The sequence below is a fragment of the Cottoperca gobio genome, chromosome 11 (assembly GCF_900634415.1).
Source record: "Cottoperca gobio chromosome 11, fCotGob3.1, whole genome shotgun sequence".
Taxonomy (NCBI): domain Eukaryota; kingdom Metazoa; phylum Chordata; class Actinopteri; order Perciformes; family Bovichtidae; genus Cottoperca; species Cottoperca gobio.
Window position 1 is genome coordinate 4,779,282 of NC_041365.1, and position 24,925 is coordinate 4,804,206.

The 24,925-nt window shown below is 39.6% G+C and overlaps 2 protein-coding genes and 1 non-coding gene across 3 annotated transcripts; 2 read left to right on the forward strand and 1 right to left on the reverse strand.

Moving 5' to 3' along the window:
- Positions 1-1,649: 1,649 nt before the first annotated feature.
- Positions 1,650-1,721, forward strand: trnae-uuc (transfer RNA glutamic acid (anticodon UUC)). The gene has a single exon. It is a non-coding gene; the product is annotated as a tRNA-Glu (tRNA).
- Positions 1,722-3,651: 1,930 nt separating this feature from the next.
- bet1 (Bet1 golgi vesicular membrane trafficking protein) lies at positions 3,652-5,700 on the forward strand. Its single transcript, XM_029443378.1, has 4 exons — positions 3,652-3,826; positions 4,070-4,176; positions 4,376-4,432; positions 4,963-5,700. The coding sequence occupies exons 1-4, from the start codon at positions 3,808-3,810 to the stop codon at positions 5,116-5,118; spliced, it is 339 nt and encodes a 112-aa protein (XP_029299238.1). The 5' UTR covers positions 3,652-3,807; the 3' UTR covers positions 5,119-5,700.
- A 59-nt stretch (positions 5,701-5,759) lies between these two features.
- On the reverse strand, positions 5,760-24,174 carry LOC115015808 (probable acyl-CoA dehydrogenase 6). The gene is made up of 9 exons (XM_029443376.1): positions 23,936-24,174; positions 17,926-18,046; positions 12,929-13,058; positions 10,555-10,661; positions 9,936-10,103; positions 9,501-9,674; positions 8,868-9,029; positions 7,419-7,569; positions 5,760-6,236 (listed from the first exon to the last, which is right to left on the reverse strand). Exons 1-9 carry the CDS (start codon positions 24,134-24,136, stop codon positions 6,146-6,148), a joined length of 1,305 nt encoding a protein of 434 aa, XP_029299236.1. The 5' UTR covers positions 24,137-24,174; the 3' UTR covers positions 5,760-6,145.
- Between the last annotated feature and the right edge of the window lie 751 nt (positions 24,175-24,925).

The window sequence follows — 24,925 nt, forward strand, 5'->3', positions numbered from 1 at the left end:
TCATGGAAAATGAAGAAGTCTGGTATTTATGAAGCTGCAGAACATTTTACCTAATGTGCTTCACACATGTACACAGAATCTACACCGATTCCTCCTAAGTTTCCCAGTGGACACCGGCCTTTCAGATCTCAGGAAAGTCACGATATCCCACTCTCATCTTCATGCTGATCAAGAGTTTGGATAGTTTCTCTCAGATTAGAGCCATGTGGTGTAATCTCCGTCCTTATGTACTCAAAGCTGCATACTTTCCCTCTTCTCACAGCCTTTTTTATTTTAGATTTGGCTTTGACTGTGTGATAAACAAATGCAACTATTTGAATATATACAACCAATAAATTGTGAATAATTGAATATGTTCTTAAAACTCAATTAATTATTTTTGAAAACCAAAGAAATTTGGGATGTTTGGTAATGGCAATTTCCCCATCACATGAGCCCTGAAACTCACCAACTAGCCACTAGCTCCTTTTAGAATGGATCTGGCTGGATTGCAGGCCTGTGGTTGGCCTGCTTGGAGGCTAAGAGTGCAGGTGATTGGCTGAGAGGAGAGGGGGGTGGGCACGGATAACAACTCCACTGTCATGAAAGGCGAGACTAAAATCATTGGGAATAAAGGTATTATGAAAAAATGTATAAGTGAAATAAATAATAATGATAATTATTATTATTATTATTATTATTATTATTATTATTATTAATAATGATAATAATAATAATATTAATAATTCACTGAGGTTTAGTATTTTTTTAAATAATTAAATAATATATATTTTTAAATAGCTAATATTTTTTTTATGTATTAATGTGATTATCTAATTCATAATGCATTATTCATTTATTTAATATTGAACACTTTGGGGCTCCATTGGCTGCTAGTTTTCGCCTCCATCCTCTCTTTCTCAAGTCTCTCACTGTCTTCCACTTCACCCAGAAATCAGAGTTTTATTCTACTCCACATCTCATTAAAACTCATTTAGTAATTCAGGATCCAAATAACGATTTAAAAGCCAGAGAATTTTGAGCATGACTAATGTGCTGCTAGAGTTCTTTTAACTGCGGTTCAAGTGTGGGAATCCAAATAGTTTCTCCTGAGACTAATAGTAGGAAGCACAATAGCATCCTCTTGATCTTTCCTGCGGCACGTCTTCCTCTACACTGCTACTCCTCCGTCATCTGACTCATCTATTGCTCCTTTCTCTGGAGAAATTATGCTAATCAGGACGAGCCAGATATTGTTAAGCATCAGCAGTATGAATAAACATTTCTCATTTCAAACTAATTACAGCCCCCTCTCGCCAAATGGCAGCATACTTTACTGACTGGGGAGCATCTCTTGGCTCCTGATTCATCATAGATCATTTATTGGAACAATATTTTCCAAAGTGTATGTGTAGAGTTGCAACTCCGTAAGTCCTCCATCAATCACTAATCTTTTTCTGACATTTCTTTTGCCGATAGTTATTAAATACAAATCAATGATTCTTGATCATTCAAATGAAAGGAATCATCATTCGACATTTTTGGGAAATAACCTTATTTAATTTCTTATGAGAGTTAGACGAAAAGATTGATACCACTCTTCGTGTTTGTTAAATATAACCAGCAGCACGGTTACCGTAGCTTAGCTTAGCATAAAGACTGGAAACAGCTCCCATATGGTCTAGTGGTTAGGATTCCTGGTATTCACCCAGGTGGCCTGGGTTCGATTCCCGGTATGGGAACAGTAGCTTTAGGGTACAAGTCTACCTGAGATTTAGTCAAGACATTCATAAAAGCAAAGAGATTCTAACAAAACTCTAAACACCTCTTCACAACAGTTGTATGTCTATGAATCCTATGTGTGTAAAATAACAAGATAGTGAATAGAAATGTATTCATATTCTCCAAAGAGTGGTATCAATCCTCTCACTTTCCCCAAATGTCAAACCATTTGTTTAGTTATCCCTAATATAACAAGAAATGGCTCTGAGAAAGTATTGTGTGTCTGGTAAATATAGATAGATCTGGTAGATATATAATTGTCTTCACTGCAGAAAACACATGTTATTGACCACATGAGCTTACTGTGTGTACACAGGACTCCTTAGGCATATGTGCATGTGCGTGCATTGAAGCCAAAGTGTGTGTGTGTGTGTGTGTAGATCATTGCAGCAGGAGTGTTCTGGATACACAAAGTTTCAATGAAGATTAAGATCAGTTTCAAAACGTCCAAATGCCATTCTCCACTCGAAAGACCCATCTGATAAATCCAATTCTCTCACATCCACAAAGGCGGAGATGCACACACAGTTCAATCAATATCCTCTGTTTCTTTGACAGGCCTGTCAAGGTCATGCATACAACAAAGCCTGTGGGAGATACATAAAAAGATGAGAAGCTCAGGCATTGAAATGCATTACGGTAGATAGGAGCTTAAAGTTGTATTTATTTATAAGATATTGAACTGGAATAAATTAACATCATGAAAGTCATTTTAATCTCCTATATCATATTAGCTGTCTCTTGCAATATTGGCACAAAGCTAGGTGAGAGGTGATGTATGAGGAGATAAGGAAAGCTAATCACTGCTAAATAGCACCTCTAGGATTTTGGAAATATTGCAAAACTCTTTTCTATCCTACACAGCAAAGACAGATGTGTCCGTAAGCCCCGTTATTAAATCCAAAAAGGATATTTGTCTCCATTTTGCGGTGGTCACATTTCAAAATGTTCAAAGGGAACAATCTGTCTGTGTCTAAAAAGGAACATCATAGCAATTTTCTCTTTATAATAATATGTTTCTCCCTCTCCCACTGTTTGTCGCTTTGGGATCTGTGTTTCAAAGATGAGAAAATTGATTGTTTTCTTCTTAACTACGGTACTTTGTCTTGTTAATTATATTTGATTGTATATGTAAATCAAGCGTTGGCCCAGTGGTGTTTGAAAAACTGGGCCTGTTTGTTTTGTTAAGGAGGAGCAACTGTTACAAGCCTGGCAACCAGTTGTATGAATGATGTGACCATTATACACCTTTTTTTGGACCAGACAATAGATTGGGTATACCCCTGCATGTGCACACACAAAAACACAATTACATGTTTCAGAAATACATTTGGATATTCTCACCTCAATATGAGGAAACCGTGGAATAGTTATTATATTGAGAAAACAAAAATCTGGCAAATTTAAAAAGAATATTTGGACTTTGTTGACAACTTGTGATATTACTCCCGTAGCACAGAATCTATACTATCTTTTCAGTGATCTGATTTGTCACATTAATTGGAAAAGATTATGCAATGTTTACTGTTGACCCGTAATAATTAGCGTAATATAAATATTAATGTGGAGCCATTAATGTTGTCAGTACAGAATACATATGAGGCACAATCAGTAGGGACTGGTGGGTTTGCTGATGAGTGTAGTTTGTCTCCTCACATGCTAATTTGTTGTGATTTCAAGGTGAATATAGATTGCCCTTTATTCCCTATAGGCATACACACAAACAAGACAATCACAAACTTTTTTTTTTACATTAATATAAGGTAGGTACCCTCCATAGGAACACATTTTTTCTTATAGCAATTAAAATAGGAAATAACATACAACAAGCAATGTTCTTAGTTTGCATGAATGTATCACTTATTGCATTACGCGGTTTTGTCACAGAATGATTGTCCTCGTCGGCCACCGTATGATGTCGTGGCGTTCACTATCTTGTCATAGATACTCGATTATCGTGAGCTGTTGTTTCCAGCTGTTTAGTCTAAATTAGTTTACTGACACGTTACATAAAACACCGGACAGTGTTACCGTCAGTGGTTCAAGATGAGGCGCGCCGGTTTGGGTAAGAGACAGGCGTACATCTTGATTTTAAGCTCATACTTAGCCCGCTTGCTAGCTTGCTAACAGCTAGCTAACGTTAGGTAATGTTGTTACCTAACGCGAATGAATGGTCGTTGTTGTGTTATTGTGCAACATTACACTCGTTCATGTCCAAGTCTTCACAACTCTACAAGCTCTACGGGGCTAACATAACACAGACACAATAGCTAACTAACGGTGTATTAATTATTGTTGTTTCCTAAAGGTGAAGGACCCCCTGGGAACTATGTAGCAAGTGGCTACAGTGTGTATGAAGAAGAAAATGAACACCTACAGGAAGGACTGAGGGCTAAAGTCAGCGCTTTGAAAAGTGTAAGTAACTATTGACGAAATATTGTTGTTAAATGTTATTATTGGTGAATACTACAGATAAATCTGCACAACACGGTTCTGTGTTGTCCGTCTGTCCACTCTGAAATAGGTTTGGCTGATTTAAAATGTAATAAACTAATTGATTTATGGTGTTTTACTTAAATAATGATATTTATACATCGTTGCTTTACATTTACAGCTGTCTATCGACATTGGAACAGAAGTCAAGTACCAGAATAAAATGCTGGACGATATGGTGAGTTACACTTCATAAACACTATTACAATATAACTGGTGGTGGAAGAGGCATTCAGATGCTTTACTTAAAGTAAAAGTAGTCATACCAAAATGTAAGTTTTACAAGTAAAAGACCTGGATTAAGATCCTACATATGGTAAGTACAGAAGTATTGGCAACAAAATGCACTTAAAAGAATAAACATTGCATTTATTATGAATGTTGCAGCTGGAGAGGAGGGAGCTTCTTTTAACTTCTTTATACTGTTGGGTATTTTGATATTTAAAAAACTCATGTCATATTTTATAAGTAAAATCAAACTGTCGAATGAAGTGGATTAAAAATAACTATTTCCCTCTCAAATTTAGGGGAGTAGAATACTTGCATAGTGCCTCGCACTTGTACTTAAACTCAGTATTTGAGTAAATGCATTTGGTTACATTCAACCACCGTCAGATACAATATTATTATCTAGGACCTGTGTATGACAGCATGTTTGTTTCCTGCTGGCCTGGACTTTAAACGTTCTATCCCTCTTTCCCACACTAGGACACAGACTTTGATTCAACAGGCGGCCTGCTTGGTGCCACGATCGGCAGAGTCAAGCAGCTTTCCAGAGGCAGTCAGACCAAACTGCTGTGCTACATGCTGCTCTTCTGCCTTTTCGTCTTCTTCGTCCTGTACTGGTTCATCAAGCTGAGGTGATAGGGACCCCGTTGGACTTGACTTCTTAACGCCACATCCCCAGTCTGCGCAATGCTGATGAGGAAAGGCAGGGATTTTTTTTTCTCAGCTTTACATGTGCCCGTGTCTCTTGAGTATTTCAAAATTCCAAAATGTACTCTTGAAAGTACTCGTGATGGAACCCCCCCCCCAAAAAAAATAAAAGGGGGGGTCTGAGATGAATAATGTGAAGTAGGAATCATGTATGTATAGCTGAAGTAGTCACTACCAGTATGTATGTATTTGCTATGAAGATATTTCCCTGGTTGAGAGATAACACTGAACATGTAACAACTGTATAACATACTGTGTCAAAAGCCTTACTGCAGTCATGGGCACATTAAACATGATGAGATGGCAAATCTGTCCATAAAGCCCCAGTTGTGTTACAAGTGATTTAAATTATAGAATGCTCCTTGAAGCAAATAATCTAGTGCATTTGCTTTTAAGAATAAATACATATATTTGGCATCCATACAAAAATTGATAGCAGTATTATTCATTGTTTTATGTTGTTGTAAAAAATACTTTTTTAATGTAAATAAACACATTTTATGCTCTGAATTGACCATGAATATAAGTGTGTGCTACTTACATGCATAGAGAATGTGCTGAGAACAAAAAAAGATTCATTTAAACTTTATTGTTTTTATAAATGTGTCAATTTTCTTATTTTACATAAGTCATTTTTGTGCACATTATTTAGCTTAGTCTATTCTAAAAAAACAAAAATAGAATTTGAATGAACTCGTTAACAATTATACATTCCAGTACAATTAGGCTGTTCACATTTGTAAGTTCATGAAAAACAAGAACACAGGAGCTTCATAGTTCTGTGTGTTTCAAACCATTACAGTACATTTTAAACAATTAGCTTCCTTGTATATGTCAAGCATTCTAACATACTGCCTAATACAACAGCACTTAGGTGATTGTGTTTAGCAATTCATCCTGAATGATTAGCACATTATTAGCAGCAAACGTCAGACCTCCGGTTCAGGTGGTAACATCACTTCTTGGGGAGTGTGTCCATGTACTTGCAGATGATTCCCAGCATGACCTCATCAGCCCCTCCCCCAATCGAAATTAACCTGGAATCTCTGCGGAAAAGGACGAGATAAATACAAACGCTGTGTGTTGGAAGTGCTGCAGCTCTGAAGGGACTTTTCTTCACCTACTCTTTCCCATGATTCAGAACTACTGGCTAATATATGTTCTCAGTGATCCACAAATGACATCTCACTGTGGAGCCACACACTAGAAAAGTGGGAAAGCAAATTATAATGAGAAACTGGAAGAACCCAGGGGTGCGCTCTTTTCAGGAATGGTTCACAGCTTTGGAAAAAGTGGCATCATAACCTATTTTCTTTCAGCTTGGAGGACAGGACTGACAAATACCTGGCATAGTGGAGAGACTAATTGGACTAATGAATTAATAATTAATGTGCACAGATCTTGTAAAGCACACACCATGTACATATATTTGTTGCTTGTAAATTAGATACGATTATAGTGCGTATTAATGTAGGAGTATACATTGGATTTTTGTGTTTATTTTTATTATTTAGGAGTAATTTGGTTTGTTAACCAAAATGTGATAATATTTATTAAAAAAAAACAATAAAATACTAATTAGCAAAACATTTTTTTGACTAACTTAAATAATGGCAGCAATAATTGTTTTCTCTCACAACTAAAGCAGCCCCTTGTTCAGCTGCATTATTTACTCCATCAGTAGATGTCAGCACAGCATAAAATAAAGGTCAAGAGAATCCGAATCAAACACAGTGTTACTTGATTATTCACTGAATAAATGAGGAGACTTGCAGCCAAACAGTGCACAACAGGAAACCAAGCCTAATTGCGTGCCTTCAAAAAATATTATTACTTGATCACAGGCTATGTTCATGTAGAAGCCATCAATCAATCTGATTCCAACCATCTGGTTCAAGTTCCTTTTAAAAATACATCGACCACAAGCTTTATCTAGCTCCTGCCAACTGGTGAGGCTGCTCTTACCATAGACACATTATACCCTCTCAAAAAGCATTGTTGGCAGCCAAATATAACCAGAAGTTGGACAGCAACTAGTGTTAGTGACTGGTGCTGCTATGTCATGGTTTTGCAGTCAGATATATTATTAGATTTCTTGCAAAAAAAAGTGCACAGGGTGGGGAAAATAATCAAAGATTGTGGTGTACGCTATAAATCACTGTGATGGAGGAAACAGAAAACAAAGTTTCAAAACAAGATCACTGAACAGAACACATTACCAGCCTCACCTGTAAAATCTGCTGACCAGCACATCACTGGTGAAGCCCATTCCTCCCCAATACTGGAGACAGCTGTCGGCCACTTCCCTGGCCAGGCGGCCCCCCTTTAATTTGGCCATGGATGCCAGCTTGGTGACATCATTGCCTTTAATGTACAATGCTGCAAGAAAAAATAAGGAAGGACAGAAGTATTGACACAATCATAGGACATGTGAAAATGTCCAGGTGGATAAAAAGGCATAATAAACATGTCGAGGGGGGGGGAAAGAACGACAACAAACAAATGTGGTTCAGCATCAGAGTCACCGTTGGCTCATCAATAGAGGTGCCCTCCAGAGGAACATGTGTGAGCTGCATGGTTGTTCCTGTTTCAATGTGTAAAGAAGTTTGTGTGTGTGTGTGTGTGTGTGTGTGTGTGTGTGTGTGTGTTTATCTACTTGTGCCAAACAGATGCAAAAGCTTTGATCTGTTTCTGGGCAAGCGAATCGGACCAGCTAGATGAATTCATTCGAAGCTGCTTGCCACTGGTAACAAACACAACAAGAAAATCACTATACCTTGAACACCCGCCTGCCAGATGCAACCACATATTCAAATCATAAACACTGCAGTGTAAAGCACTTGGGATGTATTTTTGAAAGGAGGTGGGTATGTGGCAGTTTGTCAGCTGGGTTTTGAAGTTATGCCAGCACACACACACACACACACACACACACACACACACACACACACACACACACACACACACACACACACACACACACACACACACACACACACACACACAGTAGTGTGGTAAACCCCGGCTCCTCGTGTCCATGATGACAGAAAAGGCAACATAAGCATAGCTCTTGAATGCCGGTGACATATAATTTAAAAAATAAATAAAACCCTTTAAGTAGGACAGAATGTAACTTCAGCCAAACATGGAATGAAGATCATCAGCTTCAGTCAAAGCATTTTGGCGTTAAGCAATCACTGTTCCATCTATAGCCAGCCAACCATATTGTTCACTGCTAACTCATCACTACTAAGCGAGCACATTATTCAGCACTGTGCTCTGTATCTTTTAAAACAACCTGCTGCATTGTACGGGGACAAATGAACAACCCAAGGCTAGTTTGGCATTCACATCATTCTTGCAGAGCGAAGTCAACGGTGGCCTTCGCTACTGAAGCCTCGCTCTTATCTGTGGTAGTGTAAGGACAGCTGCATGCAGCTATTTGGTACGATCGTACTAAAACACTGCACATGCAAATCCAAGCATGTGTGTTCCTAGTTCTGCCGTTGGCTTTAAGGGTATTTTGGATATGCAATATCTGTTAAGTTAAATAATCACATCTAAAAAGGAAACCTCATCTAGAAAAGGTGGATGTTGCATGAGAATACATTTTATTTATACTAAAATAATAATTAGTCAATGTTGTTATGTCATGTCTGGATATAAAGCGACCCCACCTGTAGCACTGTGGAGGAGGGCGCGGAGCAGCTCGATCTCCGTCTGCAGCTCAGCCAACCTGAAGTGAACTGACTGGTGGTAGAGGACAGGCTGCTTGAAGATCTTCCTCTGCCGGGTGTACTGGATGGTCTCCTGAATGATGATGTCCATCGTGGTCAAGACTGGAGGTGGTTACGATAGAGAGACAGAGATGTGACCTTAATACTGCTGCTGCTTCCAGCTGCACTGCATGCTGGTACTGCGAGCGCTTGTCAGTTTACCAGGCCAGACGCCTCAGACTGAGTAATCACATGTCCACTTTCACTTCTCCTAAATAGTTTCTCACAAGTTCTTCCCCTTAAATTAAAAATATTGATGCACTCTTGCTACTCAAAAACACAAAGCAAACAACTACTTGACAGAAGATTAATGGAATGAACTATGTACCTGAACTCCCTAATTCTTGGAAACTGAAACGGAAATGATCCCCTAATACGATAAACTGTGCAATTTACAGTCAGATCTGTGGGAGGAGGGTGACTTTTAGTAGAGTGAAGGATGAAATGAAAAGTAAAGAAAGCTAGGAAAGATGACGTCTGATTACTGGACATTGCTCGGGGAGAGATGAAGAACTTTAAGAAAGGCTCACTTACCATTGGCCACTGCCCAGAGCCTCTCTTCCTGGAACTGAAGCATCTGATAGGTGAAGCCCATGCCTTCCTGGCCGATGATGTTCTTGCAGGGCACACGGACGTCATCGAAAAACACTTCAGCTGTGTCCGATGACCACATACCGAGTTTCTCAATCTTGCGGGCAATTTGTACTCCTACAGTGGGAAAGAGGGGGAAAAATAAATAAATGTCATCATGCATCTGGGCAAAGGCACACTCATATATAAATCCTCATGATAGAACGGATACAGACATTCTGCAGAGAGGGTAATACTCTCATGTGGGAATCAAATCTTACATTTGAAGGCTGTTTTTAGATGTACTTGAATCCCAGATGATGATGCCAAATAATGAATGTTAAAAGGCCTTCTGCTTTCACAGGAAAATCAACACACAAATAATAAACAGACTCCTACCAGGGAGGTTCATGGGCAAACAGATGAGGGATTTGTTCCTGTGTGGGGGCCCGTCGCTTGTGTTAGCGAGGAGACAGATCCAGTCAGCCTGGGTACCGTTGGTGGTCCACATTTTCCCCCCGTTGATCACATATTCATCCCCTTCCCTCACTGCCTTGGTCATGATACCTGAATCGACGTGTGGTGGATGTGTGTAAGTGGATGGAGAGAGGGAGAACATTGGGAGGATAAGTGTCAGGACAGAAGGTTAAATACAAAGTTTCAACGGATAAATAATCCAAGAAATACAATTTTTGGCAGTCAAATGAAAATGACTTAAGAGCACAGAGTTTCACTACAGATATTACTTTAGTGTCAAACTTAAAACGTACTAATCCAGAAAAAAAGAAGCCTAAAAGTGGTGAAATATGATTGGCGGTGAATTTGGCCTATATGCAGTATGTGGCGTTCTGCATCCCACCCTTCTCTCCTGAGTGATACGAGCCAAATAGATTTTAAAAACTGCTGATTTCTGGCTCCTCAATCATCCCTGCAGCGTGAGTTTATTTAAAAATGGTCCGTCAGGAGCTAAAAAGGAAAATGATATGATAAATGACCAGAGGACGATGAGGAGACGTACTTGAGACATCAGAGCCGGCTCCGACTTCACTAACACCGAGGCATGCCACTTTGTCTCCCATGATGGAGGGAAGGAGGAACTCTTTCTTTAGCTCGTCTGAGCCAAACCTGCAGAGACACACATATATAAAAAGATATGTAAACATAATGCTAACTATTTAATTAACTAAAGGCCCTGTCACACATATCCGTATGACAGAAACGTATGACGGCGTATATGAAGATTTGTCGGAGTCCAGATACGTCCAACTTTCCATCGGATCGGAAAAGTGAACATATACAGATACGCATGTCTAACCTGTTGATATCGAATCACTTAGTAATACAAAATGTATCAGACGAATGCCCAACGAATGCATAACGTATACAAAAATATGGGCAATACGCTGGTTTACGTAGATATAAGGTAAGGTACAAGTAGTATTCGTTAAGAGCAGGCGGTGTTACGCTGGGGGGTTACGCTGGGGTACGTTGTTGAACGCTGATGTTTTGAGCATGTTCAAAATTACCGGACGTAACCGACGTGTGCTTCATAAGATATGCAGACGTTACACATAAGTTACGTTACGTTAGACATACGTGAATACGGAATATGTACATACAGTACGTAAATACCTACGTGACTACGTTAGAGGTACGTTAGATATAGGCTACGTCGGCTGACGGTGAATCCTACAGACAATGTATTGATACCGAGTGGATAACCTATTCCTACCCTATGTTAAGATGATGCCTGACGATGGAGTAACTTATTAAACGTGTTTCTACAGTACAGCTAGCGTTCAGCATGTTAGTCGTTCTCTAGCATCAGCATGACGTGAACCAGATGGCACTTTTCCAGCTCCGTTTTCCAGACGCTCTGATACGTTTTGTATAAGTAAGTGATACGCTATCAATGTTTGATATACGTATAAATAATTAGTTATGTGTACGTCAGCTACAACATATTCAACGTATTGCCGATATTTCATATACACCAGCATATGTATATGTGTGACAGGGCCTTAAAAGACAATACAGTACTTTCTATAACTATGGACGTGATTGTCAGGCTACCGTCTAATACAAGTGTGAAACTCTTTGACTGTACTGTGCAACTGTAGAAAACAGAGCTGTAGATTGTGTGCTTTAAAACAACACTGCCATGTTTGAGGCAATTACAGTTGGAGTGAGACAGAGGAGGGAGTCTTATCCTGAAGGTATTTCTTTGCTGCTCTCTTAGCACTTAGACCTCTTTCAAGATAGTGTAGATCCTCTAATTAAGCCTCTGAGACTCAAACAGTCTGTTTCACTGAGCTCTGTCTTGTGTCACCAGCTGTTTCAAAGCAGAATGATATCACACAACAAGCCAAGGACCTACATGGGTGAGACAAAGAACTACCAAACATATGATAAGGGGCTGCACAACAGGCTGTATTTGCAAGCGTAACCATAATAATCCCCACGAAGATACCTGGCGTCACGGTTAAAAAGGGCCTGGAACATAAGAAATGCGGCCAATATATCAGAGGGCTAACATTCTTGGCTTATTTATGAAAGAAACAAGAAAATATTTGACCCATAATGCAATAAAAAGCACATGAGATGACCCTTAGTTTCTGCAGCAGTGAACGTCAGTTTCAATTGTTTATAATACTCTGCAGCTGCTGTGCTGGCAGAACAGCACCGCAGCCACAACTGAGGAATCCTTGTAGAAATGTGTTTCTTTTATTTAGCTGAGGTCAGTATAACCAATACAAACAGTAGGGATGTGGATAATAGTATATCAAAGATTCTAGCTGCATCACATCCATTGCAATCAGTGCAAATCACTACTTTTTAACGAGTGCAGCTGTTAAAGTAATCGTCCACAGGACAATAGAAATGCACCAAAAATAAACATAAGATAAGGAAAGCGAGGGGGGGAAGCAGGAGACAGATATTGCTGCAGATATGGAGCAGATAATAAAGAAAATGTCTGAAATAAAGCTGCTTCTTCCATTGATTAAACATTGGTTTGGTTTGAACTCAAACTGGAACACACTATAATAACTGCAGGTTATTCAGCCGGAGACGGCAAAAGCAACCTTTTATAGCCTCAAAATGAAACACAGCCATGTAGGGAGAATGTACTCCAGCTCTCACACACGTGGCTCTGAGTTGTCACGGATTAGTTGTTGTCCTTTTGATAAGAAAATGCAGAAATGGAGGGACATTAGTAGAGCAAGCAAAATGTGCATTTACATAAAGACATGTGTTTCACTGTCGGGAGCTGCTTTTAGGGAACAGTAAACACTGGATTTAGAGTACGTAATACTAAACTGCAAGACTTTCACGTGAGACAAATATCAACAGATTTATCAATGCATTGAATATCATCGTTTGTGGGGTTGTACCTGGCCAGTGCAGGAGTAGCCATGTCCGTCTGTACACCGATGGCCATGGGGATGCCTCCACAGCGGATGTTGCCGAGCTCCTCTGAAACTGCCACGCTGTAGCTGAAGTCAAGACCCAAGCCTCCATACTCTGCACGGGACAAAAACACACACTCCTTCAACGACTGTTCAATTTACTTTGTGTTGTTATAGTGTTTCTTATGCATGGACATTGTACAATAGATGTGGAACTTTACTGAATTAAAAGAGGAAGAAAGAATGTCCCTTTGGATAAATATACCCCATCACTACATTAGTCCGCTTAAACTAGCTTTGCACCCACCTTCCCTGCTCCCTTCCATCTTCCCCGTTATCTCTGTAATAAAACCACTGCCTAACATGTTTCTGCACACACACACACACACACACACACACACACACACACACACACACACACACACACACACACACACACACACACACACACACACACACACACACACACACACACACACACACACACACACACACACACACACACACACGGGTACATCATATTCTGAACTGATCTGTTGGCACCTGAGCATGCACTCAAATTAATCACAGGATGTTATCATTAATTGCACTCTCTGTAATTAAGTGTAAAAAGCACTGCTGAGAGATCGGCAGCATGGTGCAGATAAGGGTCACTGTCATCGCATCGGTTCTGCTTAGTATATCAAACTTCTGTTCTTTAAACAACCCATTTACTGAAGAAAAGAGTCAGATATGGATGTCTATTTCCTTCATTCTTGCAGTGGAGGCATTTGCAAAGACCTTAGGTCCTTAATGGCGATGACCAGTGCTTTATAAACCGTGTTTAAAACACCACTTTCTGTCAGTTATCCTCACAAAGAGCCATCTTTTCTCCTTTTCCTTTCATCATCAGTCGCAGCATCTATTATGAACTAATATACTTAATGCTAAAGGCCCATTTTGGGCGCTCGCTTTTATACTGCGTTTCTCTTTAAGTAGTTGGTGTCAAACATACACCCATTCAGATCCTTTCTAAGTAAAACAATATGAAAGTGATTTCTCTCTGCAGTGCAAAAAATTGGACATCATCATCCCATGCTGGTCTAGCAAATGTAACGTGACAGTTTTTCATTTAGGACAAACCTCTTGATGATAACGTCCAGTCGGCCGAAAGTAACAAGACGGAGCTTTTTCCATGACTGAATACAGTGTGCCAGCCACTGGATGATGATGGATACGAGAACTGACTGACAATGAGTAATAATCAGCACATTTACCACATGGAGGCTTGCACTCTTGCAAAGTGGTTTACTATCACCTGTCAGACTAGTTATCGAATAATGGAAAGTGTGGCAGACCGTCAGAGAGAGAGACGGGAAGAAAGAAAAAAGAGCTCAATAAATGAGGACAGAGAAAGAGGGAGATATATTAGTGGGACAAGCAAACAAGGGAGTGGGGGAGCCTAAAATAAGAGGAAGCAGGTGCAGCGATAAGTCTCTGCACACTGGAAACCCTGCGGTGGATAATGTGGACTAAGGGAAGCACCAAGGTTTATCCCACTTTAAGCAAAACAGCAGGCCGTCTGGTTGAACAAGCAAGCAGAAGAAAAACAAACACGATTCTGCCACAAATGTCAATCCTATACACATGTCTCTTCTGAACACCAGATGTTCCTCAAGCGTAGGACACATTAAAGGGTAAAGATTAAGAGAATTTAGGTGCGGACACTACAATGTGGAGTAGTTTTGTATTCTATGTGCTCAGCATCACGAGTTACCTGACAATAAAACCCACCTCTCCCTGGAGGACGACAGCATGGCAAAGAGGTCCAATGAATCACTGTCGAAGGCTCAGATCCATGACCATTCTGCAGCAATTACTACAATAGACATACGTGTAATTGCACTATTACTCAACCCCCGAATGCATGCTTCACCATCACGGATGATGTACTATACAGCTGAAAAGTCACTGTTAGTAATGTTTTTGAACAGAAACATAAGTCTTGTGTAATGCATGCATCATACTAAAGTAGTAACTGAAAGGAAACAGCCTGAACACACAAGTCTCTCCAGGAGGTTATTTATCTAAACATTAGTAGCAAAACTATTCAGTTAAAGGAAAAAGTGGTCAAGGCTGCCAGGTTCTATCTGTCAGGCAGGAGACAAGAGGCCATTGCCATGGTGTGCACTGCGGATACTCGTCTCTCGGAGCAGAGGAAAACAGGCAGGGAGCCAAGGGTCATCCCTGTCTTCTCCCTCAACGTGGCTGCCTTAGGAAAACTTCCTGTTCTCGTGTTTTTAAGTTAATAGTGCCTTGTGCATGGAAACAGAGCGGAAAATAAGTGTTGAGTGTTCTTGTCAGTGGATTAAATAAACGGACATGCTGTATCGCTCCAAAAGATGTAAACAGGAGCGTTAAATTTTGTTGCTTGGCATAAATCCATTAAGTCCACTCCCAGTGTTTTCCCGGGTTTTTTAAATCATCGATGCCCGCAGAGGAGCACTAAGGAATAACAAGAATTACCGCCAACCAGTCAAGTTGCAGTGTACATCCATGTCTGTCCTAAAGGTCATTGGGTCTTTGTGTTCCTGGAGACACCTACTGTAGCAGGTTTGAGAACTTTGCGAGGTGTTTATTCTTTTGTCTATGGACGTGGTCCGAGCAAGGGGTTCAAGGGGCCATTGATCCCCCGCACCAATTTACGCCTCTAGCCAGATTTGGTGTTGAGGTTGCTGTGATCCCATCACAAGAGCGTGTCTAGGTTTATCCCAAGAAACTATAAAGTGAGATCTTTTCACTTGTTCCACATGTTTACCCTTTCCCCTGAAACGAGACACAAGAGGTTAGAGAGGGTACACCTCAAGACAATATCACTCTGTTCTGGATCATTCTTGAACTAAGGTTATTTATATTGTGAGATTGTTTTTAGAGTTGAGTTCTTCTCTCATTCAACCCGATTAATCATTTCTCCATTGACCGGACTCTTAAATGGCCATTTCCCAGTCGTGAAATGCAAGCCTATAAATCAATTACCCCCGTGCAGAATGCTTTGAGAGTCTGCTCCATTAGTCAGCACTGCAGTAAAGGGACACGTCTAGTTGTAGTTTCTCCAACTGCACACTTTCTCGAAGACACATAAACCATGGCAACTTCGATTACTCCTAATATTATTACAAATATAAAGCCAAACGTAGCAAGAACGATCAGAAGGAGCCAGAGTCCACAGTGTGGTTACTGAGCAGCAGTCTTTCTGAATACAGAAATATTACCCTTCAGAAGAGGCTTTTCCATTTTCAGTTGTAAAGAATCAGTGACTGTTCTGCAAGTTTGTGAGCTTAATTTAAATACTGAATACTGAAACATGTCAACCGACAGTTGCTTCTATATATTTACCCCAGGTAATCTAACACCTGATAATGCCGTCGTGACACAGTCTTCAGCTGGGCCGCTCCTCCACTCTAATCCTGCCAACTAATGCTTTAGACTTGTGTACTCGGCACATTGTAATTCCCTCGCCCTCCCGTCTATGACCTACAGACCTGTGGTGCAATCGTCTTCTCAGAGCTCAGTGCTCAACATTATTGTTCAAAGATGTGTTCTATAACAGCATCTAACAGTAATCTATTGAATCTATTACTGTGGGAAATGATAACTGAATATGGCACAACTGTGAAACTTAAGATCCTGGCAATTAATTCTCCAACATTTCCCACAAATCTCTTAATATATTCAGAATGAATTCGCAAACCACAACTATTTTCGAGGTCCTGTACTGTGCGGTACTTATTCCGCTCCCTCTTCCACCAAAGCAGTGACACAGCTGGGTACACATCTGGAAATGGGATGTATAATAAAGCAGACAGCTGTTGTGGGATGTTGCTGTGACACCAGCGGCCATCATCACAGTGGGAACATTTTTTTTTAAAGCAGACCGACTGTAATGTATGGCTGTCAAACAAAGAGAAAATGAATGGAAAGAGAATTCAGCTGTGAAAAAGAAATGCCACATGATCTTTGAAGCGGAGATGGTCAGGCGGGACACTCTTTGATCCACATATCCCTTCAGACAAATTCTAACCGCAAGTTAAATTATGATGCTGAGTGACTGTTATTCATGTGTTCTTGGATTAAAAAGTGATCCATAAAAGCAAGGCCTTTTCAATTCACAGATATGTTACTGATTTGCAACGGCAACAGAAACAGCATGTCCCAAAAAAACACATCATTTAGAGTGAGGCACAGACTATCAATCAGTTGTTATATTTGTATTATTTGTACGAAAAAAAGCCCTAGACTACAAATGGAACCAAGAAAGTGCCCTTAAAACACTTCCAGAGCCATTTTTATGTCAAAGATAGAAATTCTGCAAACACAAGCCAAACATCTTTTTCCAACAGTTTTGTGCTCTTGACTTCTCCATTTAAGGTATCATGGTTATCTAAAAAAAGCAGGAAGAAAAGTTAAAAGCAGGGCAATTACTCAAATGGCTTTGGTTTCCAAACAGCACGGAAGGTGCACTGAGTTTGGCATCTTGATATGAAGGTTATTGTCATTTCCCTGCAGGCTTATTATCTCATTTTTCACAGAACTTCACAGAAAACAAACCTCCTCCAAAATAAAAAGGCTTCTGGGTCTCTAAATCAAACACACCTTTTCCCCCAATCGCTGTGCTCCAGATGATGCACCAACACCCACTAGATTCATTGAAAATAAATGTCATTTGTCTCCGATTTAAAAACTCACTCACATTTAGGCAATCCTAAATTCCCTTTCAGAGTCTCATGAGCTGGAACTTATCCCAACATGAACCGTTAGTCAATTACACACCTGACAAAGATACAGGAAGGCACACACACAGTAAATGTCATGCCAAACTCAACAACAAACAGAAGAGAACTTTATCTTGGAGTCACAGTCACTGCATCCCCCGAACGATGTGTGTACGAAAATTAATGTTCAACTTTTGTTGGCTTCTGAATGCGGTAATCTAACACTCGTACCAACTGGTTTGTTGACTCCGAGGAATCCGGCACTTCCTAAAATCTTAAAGACTTTATGGGCTGGAAACGTCCCTTCGGCTTCCCACTGATCCACATGGGGGTTGATCTCCTGATCGATGATCTAGAGCACAAACACAACAGGGGAGAGATATTATATGGTATTGTGCGTTTCTAATAGTGTGCATGAAATCATCATTATGGGGAATTTTAAGCATAACTGTACAAGCACAGATTCTTTACAACAAATGACAGCTTTGCTATTGTATCTCCCGCCACATAACTAACACCAAGCAGATACACATTATGAGTGCACACACACACAATGACTGTTATACATACATGGATTTCCTGCTGTGCGGTGCACATCTCTACTTAAGTCTATGTAATCTATCTCTAGCAGACAGCGAGGTAAGGTATTATTTGTCAATGAATAGAGAGCAGGCTGGAAAAATGTAATACTTGGTGAATCTATAATGATGACAAACATGGCATGCCATTTCCTACATATACATGTTATCAGTCCCATACTGATACGGCTTGGCTTGTGACACAATATTACAGCTGCAGGCTCATAAAACAATGGCAGGGGTTTGGCCTCAGTCTCAATCTATGCATTTGGGAGAAGAAAATGGAGCTAAAAACACAGAATTCAGTGACAATGTTGGTAACACGAGATCCAACAAGGTCCAAATCAACTTCCTGTGCGAATTACACTGAGGGTTTTAAGGGAGGACACTGATGGGGATGACCGAAGAACTTTGCATTCAACCGATCCAAAGCCAATTTTTAAATGACTCAGTTTTTTCCTCCACCATTTTATTCTTGGCAGGGGAGAAAAACCGCAGAAGTAATATTTAGAACAAAATGTAAAAATAAAGTTCCAGCCACTGCATCTATTCAGACACAAAGACCGGGACACACATCTGCCTGAAAAGGAAGGGTGACTTTATTATATGCATCTGACTTTAATAACTTATATATCTCCAAACGTACCAGCTTTGTGCTAATTTGATTCAGAACTAATTACAAAAAAATATTTATTTATAAGGGAGGAACAGATACATTCTGGTAATCTTGTCGCAATCATTTTACAAAACAGTGAGAGGAGCTTTTGTCTCACGACACTAAATTCAATTGCGTTTATCACGAGTGACTGGTTTTGTGAGTCATGTCCGAAATGTCCACAGGAAGTGAGAAGTGTGTTCTCTACAGTCTACGGTCGAAATGACTAATTTCGAGCACCTAGAAGTGGCTCACAGCTGGAGAAGCACTTATGAATCTATTGAGACGGTCATGCGGAGCTATTTGTGCGAGAACTCACAGAGGATATCTAGGATAGATCTATAGTATGGATTACAGTTCATGGTGTATATTGTTGCCAATTATTTTGACCAGTCTAGGCTGAAGAGCAAACATGACGTTTTAGTGCACAGGATTTCAACAACTGTTGTTTCTGCAAAATAGTGTTGGTATTAAGTGCTGTACCTGCCATTTAAACCAAATAAATTAACAAATAAATGTCAAAAATAAAGATATATGAGCAGTGACGTTTCTTGTTTACTTCTTGCTGAATGTTCTTCAATTAAAATTAAAATGTCCTCCGATCAAATGGGTTTGCACTTGTTAACCAGAATATTCTAAACCACGACAACAGCTTTGCTATTCACTTAACATTTTAATGGGCCATGGTTTCCCATAATAATCTGCTCCACAAATGCATTTCTCTGCTCAGTACAATATTCTCTAAACGATGGGTAAAGCCAATGAAAAGTAATGATTAAAACAAAAGAGGTATTTAATGGAAATAGGAAACATCAAATTCAAGACTCGGCCAATGAAAGGAGTTTAATGAGCCATGTGCACTTCAAGTGGATTGTGAAAAATAAAAAGCTATTTGACTATTCATTCATGCAGCTTTGGTTAAATGTCTGCCTGAGAGTAAAAGTACGACCAGCAATAAGTCGCTGTGTTTTACCATTCAAAAAATAAATTGAAAAAAAGCACTGAAGAAGAATTCACAGGTTTTTTTCCAGGATTGCAAAATGTGGTGCACTCTCATTTTGTCCTTCCAAAAAACACACACACACCCACCCAAACCAGCTAACCACTCGACCAGCCAAGAAAAACATATTGGCTGAGGAACATCTGAATACGAGGCAGACAGAAAACATGGACATCATGTTTTTACTGCTCAAAACAGAAAACCGAAACTACTTGCAACAGATATACGAGGCGCATGCATTGGCCTGTCTAAATTTGTGAAAATCAGGATAACTTAACATTAAACACACGACCAAGCAGTCAAAAAAAACCTCAGGTACTGGGTACAGGTCCCCTTTAACCTGCAATAAACTCATCCATGTTCAAAGTTAAAATCCTGAGGAGGGAAAGGGAGGGATGACTAGCTGCTGGAAAGGGAAACAAAAGGGTCATCAGGGAGAGATGTTACATCTCTATTGTGGACTATTTGTGTTGCATACCAGAACAATTTCACATCATCGTGCAGTCAAGTAGTAGGACGGGGTCGAGAACATTGCATAAGGTCATACAACATGTGCCGTCTGGAGTGTTTTTCCCCTGGCACACATTAGGATTGGGCTTCTCTGTCCAAACCTAACGGTTGTGTTAACTTGGGTTTACTTTTTTAATTTTTTAGAATGTTTTTAAATATATATATATTTTAAATAATATACTGTGGTGACCCACTGGGAACATAGACATTCACTGAACACTATGAGAGGAGATACGTCTCCTTTAAGACAGGTAACCCAGGAGCTTGCTGGGAGATGTTAAGAGTTAACGGAAGTGAGAAATGGAGGAGTTGTTATTGTTTTACCTGTCGTGACTGTTGTGGTTGGAGGCTTGACTACTGCCGCTGTATCGCTATTCATGTTGGGAAGCAAACGTTCGACTTGACAACTTGTCTATCGTCTCCTCGTTACTACGCACACCCACATTATCACGTCAGGGTCACCAATCTGAGCGTGAATAGTAACGAGGAGACGATAGACAAGTTGTGGGTTACCTGTCTTAAAGGAGACGTATCTCCTCTCATAGTGTTCAGTGAATATCTATGTTCCCAGTGGGTCACCACAATACTGTATATATTTGTTATTATTATTATAATATATATATATATATATATATATATATATATATATATGATATAGTATTTACTATACTATACGTTGACTGTGACTCACATCTTTACTGAAGATATGATATTAACAACACATTTTGTCATTTAGGTTCGGTAAATATGCAACATTGCCGTATACTGTGAGGTGATAGAAATGCCGAGGTTTTGCTACACCATTTCAATCCCTTTAAAATCTTAAATTGATATCTCTGGTTGTATATTTATATTTTCTAATATCAGGCAATGTTGAAAATTATTAACAGGGCTGCCAAGTTCTGTATTTACAAAATATTGTATTTAATGTGAAGCACATGTTTTTACATATATTGTCATTAATTCGCTAGATTAGCAACAGACCCATCCGGTTATTATATCATGATATGAAATCAATAATAACTGCGGTATTAGCAAGGAGGAAATTCATGCCAAACAGTCAGTCAGTCAGTGTCTAGGATACATCAGAATACATATGTGTAAATGAAGTACAAAAGCATACTTCTAAAGCAGGACTCAAACGCATAATGTATCAAATCACTGCTTGTTAAAGTGTCTGCAGTTTCAGAGCTTTATAGCAGGGATGAAACACAGCGACATCACCGTTTCAATCCAATTTCGTAGGACGAAAACATATAAAGGCCATTTGTTGTTGGTCTCGCACACACACACACACACACACACACACACACACACACACACACACACACACACACACACACACACACACACACACACACACACACACACACACACACACACACACACAACAGTGTGTGTGATCCGAGGCCCCCCACCCATTAACAGAAAATTGGTAGTGGAAACATTGGCACTATGAACGTCTGACCTTGGACAGTCATTAAAGGATTTCCTATAACCCTGTTTGTATACAATCTATAAACACACATTATCCTACAGTGCATTCTTTTAATAAACCAAGCTGCCTCAAGTTCCCTTTCCTGAACTGCCAACATATTGTTCTGCATTTCCTTTTCACATTTTCGTGCTTCCCATTATTCCCAGTGCTCGTTTATTTTCAACCTCCAAGCATCCTTTTGAAGGTTTAGTCACACAACAAGCTTCCCTCAATTTACCGCAACATTTCTGTTTGCTGCCTTAAATTAGGCACTTGTTATTTTTGCAGTCTCTGTCTCCAAAGTCTGTGGAGTAATATGCATCCTAAATGAGTCATACTGATTACTAATGCTTGCTTTGAATTTTGAACTATAATTTGCAGCTGCTGATATTTAGCTTTTCAAATATAAAAGCTCTGCATGTCAGAAATCAGTAACTATAGCAGAAAAAGGCAAAGCAGACTGAGTTTAATTGGAAGAAGCACACAAGTGGGAGACAGAAAACATCTTTCTGAAAGAGGAGTAAGACCTCGAATATTTAAACAGTCTTTGAAACATTTGCTTAAGCAAAGAGCAAATAACCTGCTGTTTAACCCAATTAACAATTACTATATATTACTGCAGAAATCAGAGTAAATACTAAATAAACAATCCTGCCTAGGCTTCCAGAATTTTGAGACAAAATTAGCAAACACATTTTAACACATTAGAATTAAACAGCCATTTCCAATTTGGATAATCACGGTTTTAGTGAGCAATTTTATAAGGAAATTGACATTCCTAAATCATTATGGTGTGTACTGTACGGGAGAAAGTGGAACTCACTTTCCACTTTTTCCCATATTACACCATCTGTTTTCCTACTGAATATTTTTGAATCTGCCAAACTCCATGGCCAGAGGAGGAAAAACAAACTCGCAAATGTGCAAATACAGATATTTGGCTTCTATTTAAGAGAGATGTAAGATACGATTCAGTGACAGATATGCATTTGATACAAATACACATTAGATCTGCTTTGGCTAAACTACATTTGCCAGCCCTACTGGCTTGATAGGCAATTTGATCTGAATGCCACGGCCACCCCTCAGTTGTCGAGCCACCATCAATGTTTAGCTAGTTATTACAAGCAGCCACCAATTAGCAAACACTCTGGTATCAGAAACACATTAATTCTGTACACTGAACTGTCTTACAAAGGAAAACAATGATTTTAACATGGAAGTCTATCACACACATTCAATACTGTCCTCCGAAGCAAGCTAATACTGTTTAGTCTCAGAGACATGTGTTAAAAGCTGATAAATGTCTCTCCACTTAGTGTGTGCATCCAGACCATCATTCACACAATGACTCCTGGCACACAACACCAGATGCTAGAAATCTCAATCTGAATTTACACACGTAACCACAGTTTTAGATAATCTCAGTGCAAGAGCAGAGATACTGCACATGTTGGCAAGAGCAGAGATACTGCACATGTTGGCAAGAGCAGAGATACTGCACATGTTGGCAAGAGCAGAGATACTGCACATGTTGGCAAGAGCAGATCTGACCTCAACCAGGTAGGATGTGTGGGAGTGTAGGACAGGTCATGAAAACACACTTAAGCCAGATGCTGTGTTTGGTATTATAAACCAGTGCACCTGGCGCTCTGCCTTGCTATCCTTATTCACCATAACATAGGACAGAAAGAAAGAAATGTGGGCTTGTGCAGCCTTTTAAAGATGTAAACAGATACATTAGCATAGCTTTCCAGCAGTAGTAGCAACTTGTTATTGGTGAAGCTACAGTACAGAGCCGCTTCTGCAACACAGTTCAGTGTAGGGTAACTATATAACAAGCTAGCAAAGTGACCTCTCACCCACTTTCATTATACTGCCCCTCCGCCGCTTCTTAAAGTTACATTAAACGGAATAACACTGCTGCTTGCTAGCAACACATTTGGGTAGTAACATATCCAACATATTGCCTTGTTTTCATGGTAACGTCAACCTTGCTATGATGTTAGCAGTTATGTTACCTTTCTGAGGGACTCCTTTAATGCAAAGTGCTCTTGTGTGTAGATTAAATGGTCACTCGCGGTCTCTATGGCACTGGACGTTACGGGTTTAGATGACACATTGTTAGACAACGACCGGACACCGACAAATGACGTGAACTTGTAGAAATTACGGTTGTTGGCTAGCAGGTTCAAACGGAGAGCTCCTTCGCGCAGCGCCATCTCTGTTTGACAGCAGCTTGTGTGTGCGCATGCGCGTGACTGTAACCGTAACTCACTCAATGAACTTTTGGGTTTCTCCCCAGATAAAACATTAACCCCAGTGGAAAGATTTTATGTTGATAGTGTTTGATTTCCCGTCGGCTTCAATCATTTGGGGAAATACCACCAAATAGAAATTTAAAATAGAATACAAATAGAAAATAGAAAATGGGTAACCCAGTAGATTTGAAAAAAAAAAGCTTCTACCACTTACAGTATCACCTCTATTGAAGCAGGTTGCCAACACAGGGGTCAGGAACTTTCAAAGGGTCATAATATAAATATTTTGGGTATCAGAATAGGAAAGGAGGGGGAAAAACACAATAAGATATTTGTATTCTTTTCTCTAACCGTTGCTATTTTCTTGTAAAATACTAGAAAGTTTTAAAGTCTTAAAACTACAAAAATGAAATCACTGAATGAATCCCGGTTAAATTAAATAATAATCGAAAATCATTCTTTGATGGAAGTACTTACACTTGCAATGCAATGTGTGACAAAGAGTCACAAATGCTTAATTTCACGGGATCATAAGGCAAAACAGTTGAAAACAATCATCTTAATGGATCATAATAGTGTTTTTTCCCTTTTACAGAAAAAGAATAATGTTCTTTTTCGTTTATTCCTAAAAATGTAACACAGAAGAGGAGCAGAAGAAGAGCTCAAATTACAGACTATGGTCCTTTAAGTATGCCACAAAATGCTAATGATCTTATAAAGATTTATGAGAAAAAGCTGTGTAAACTGTAA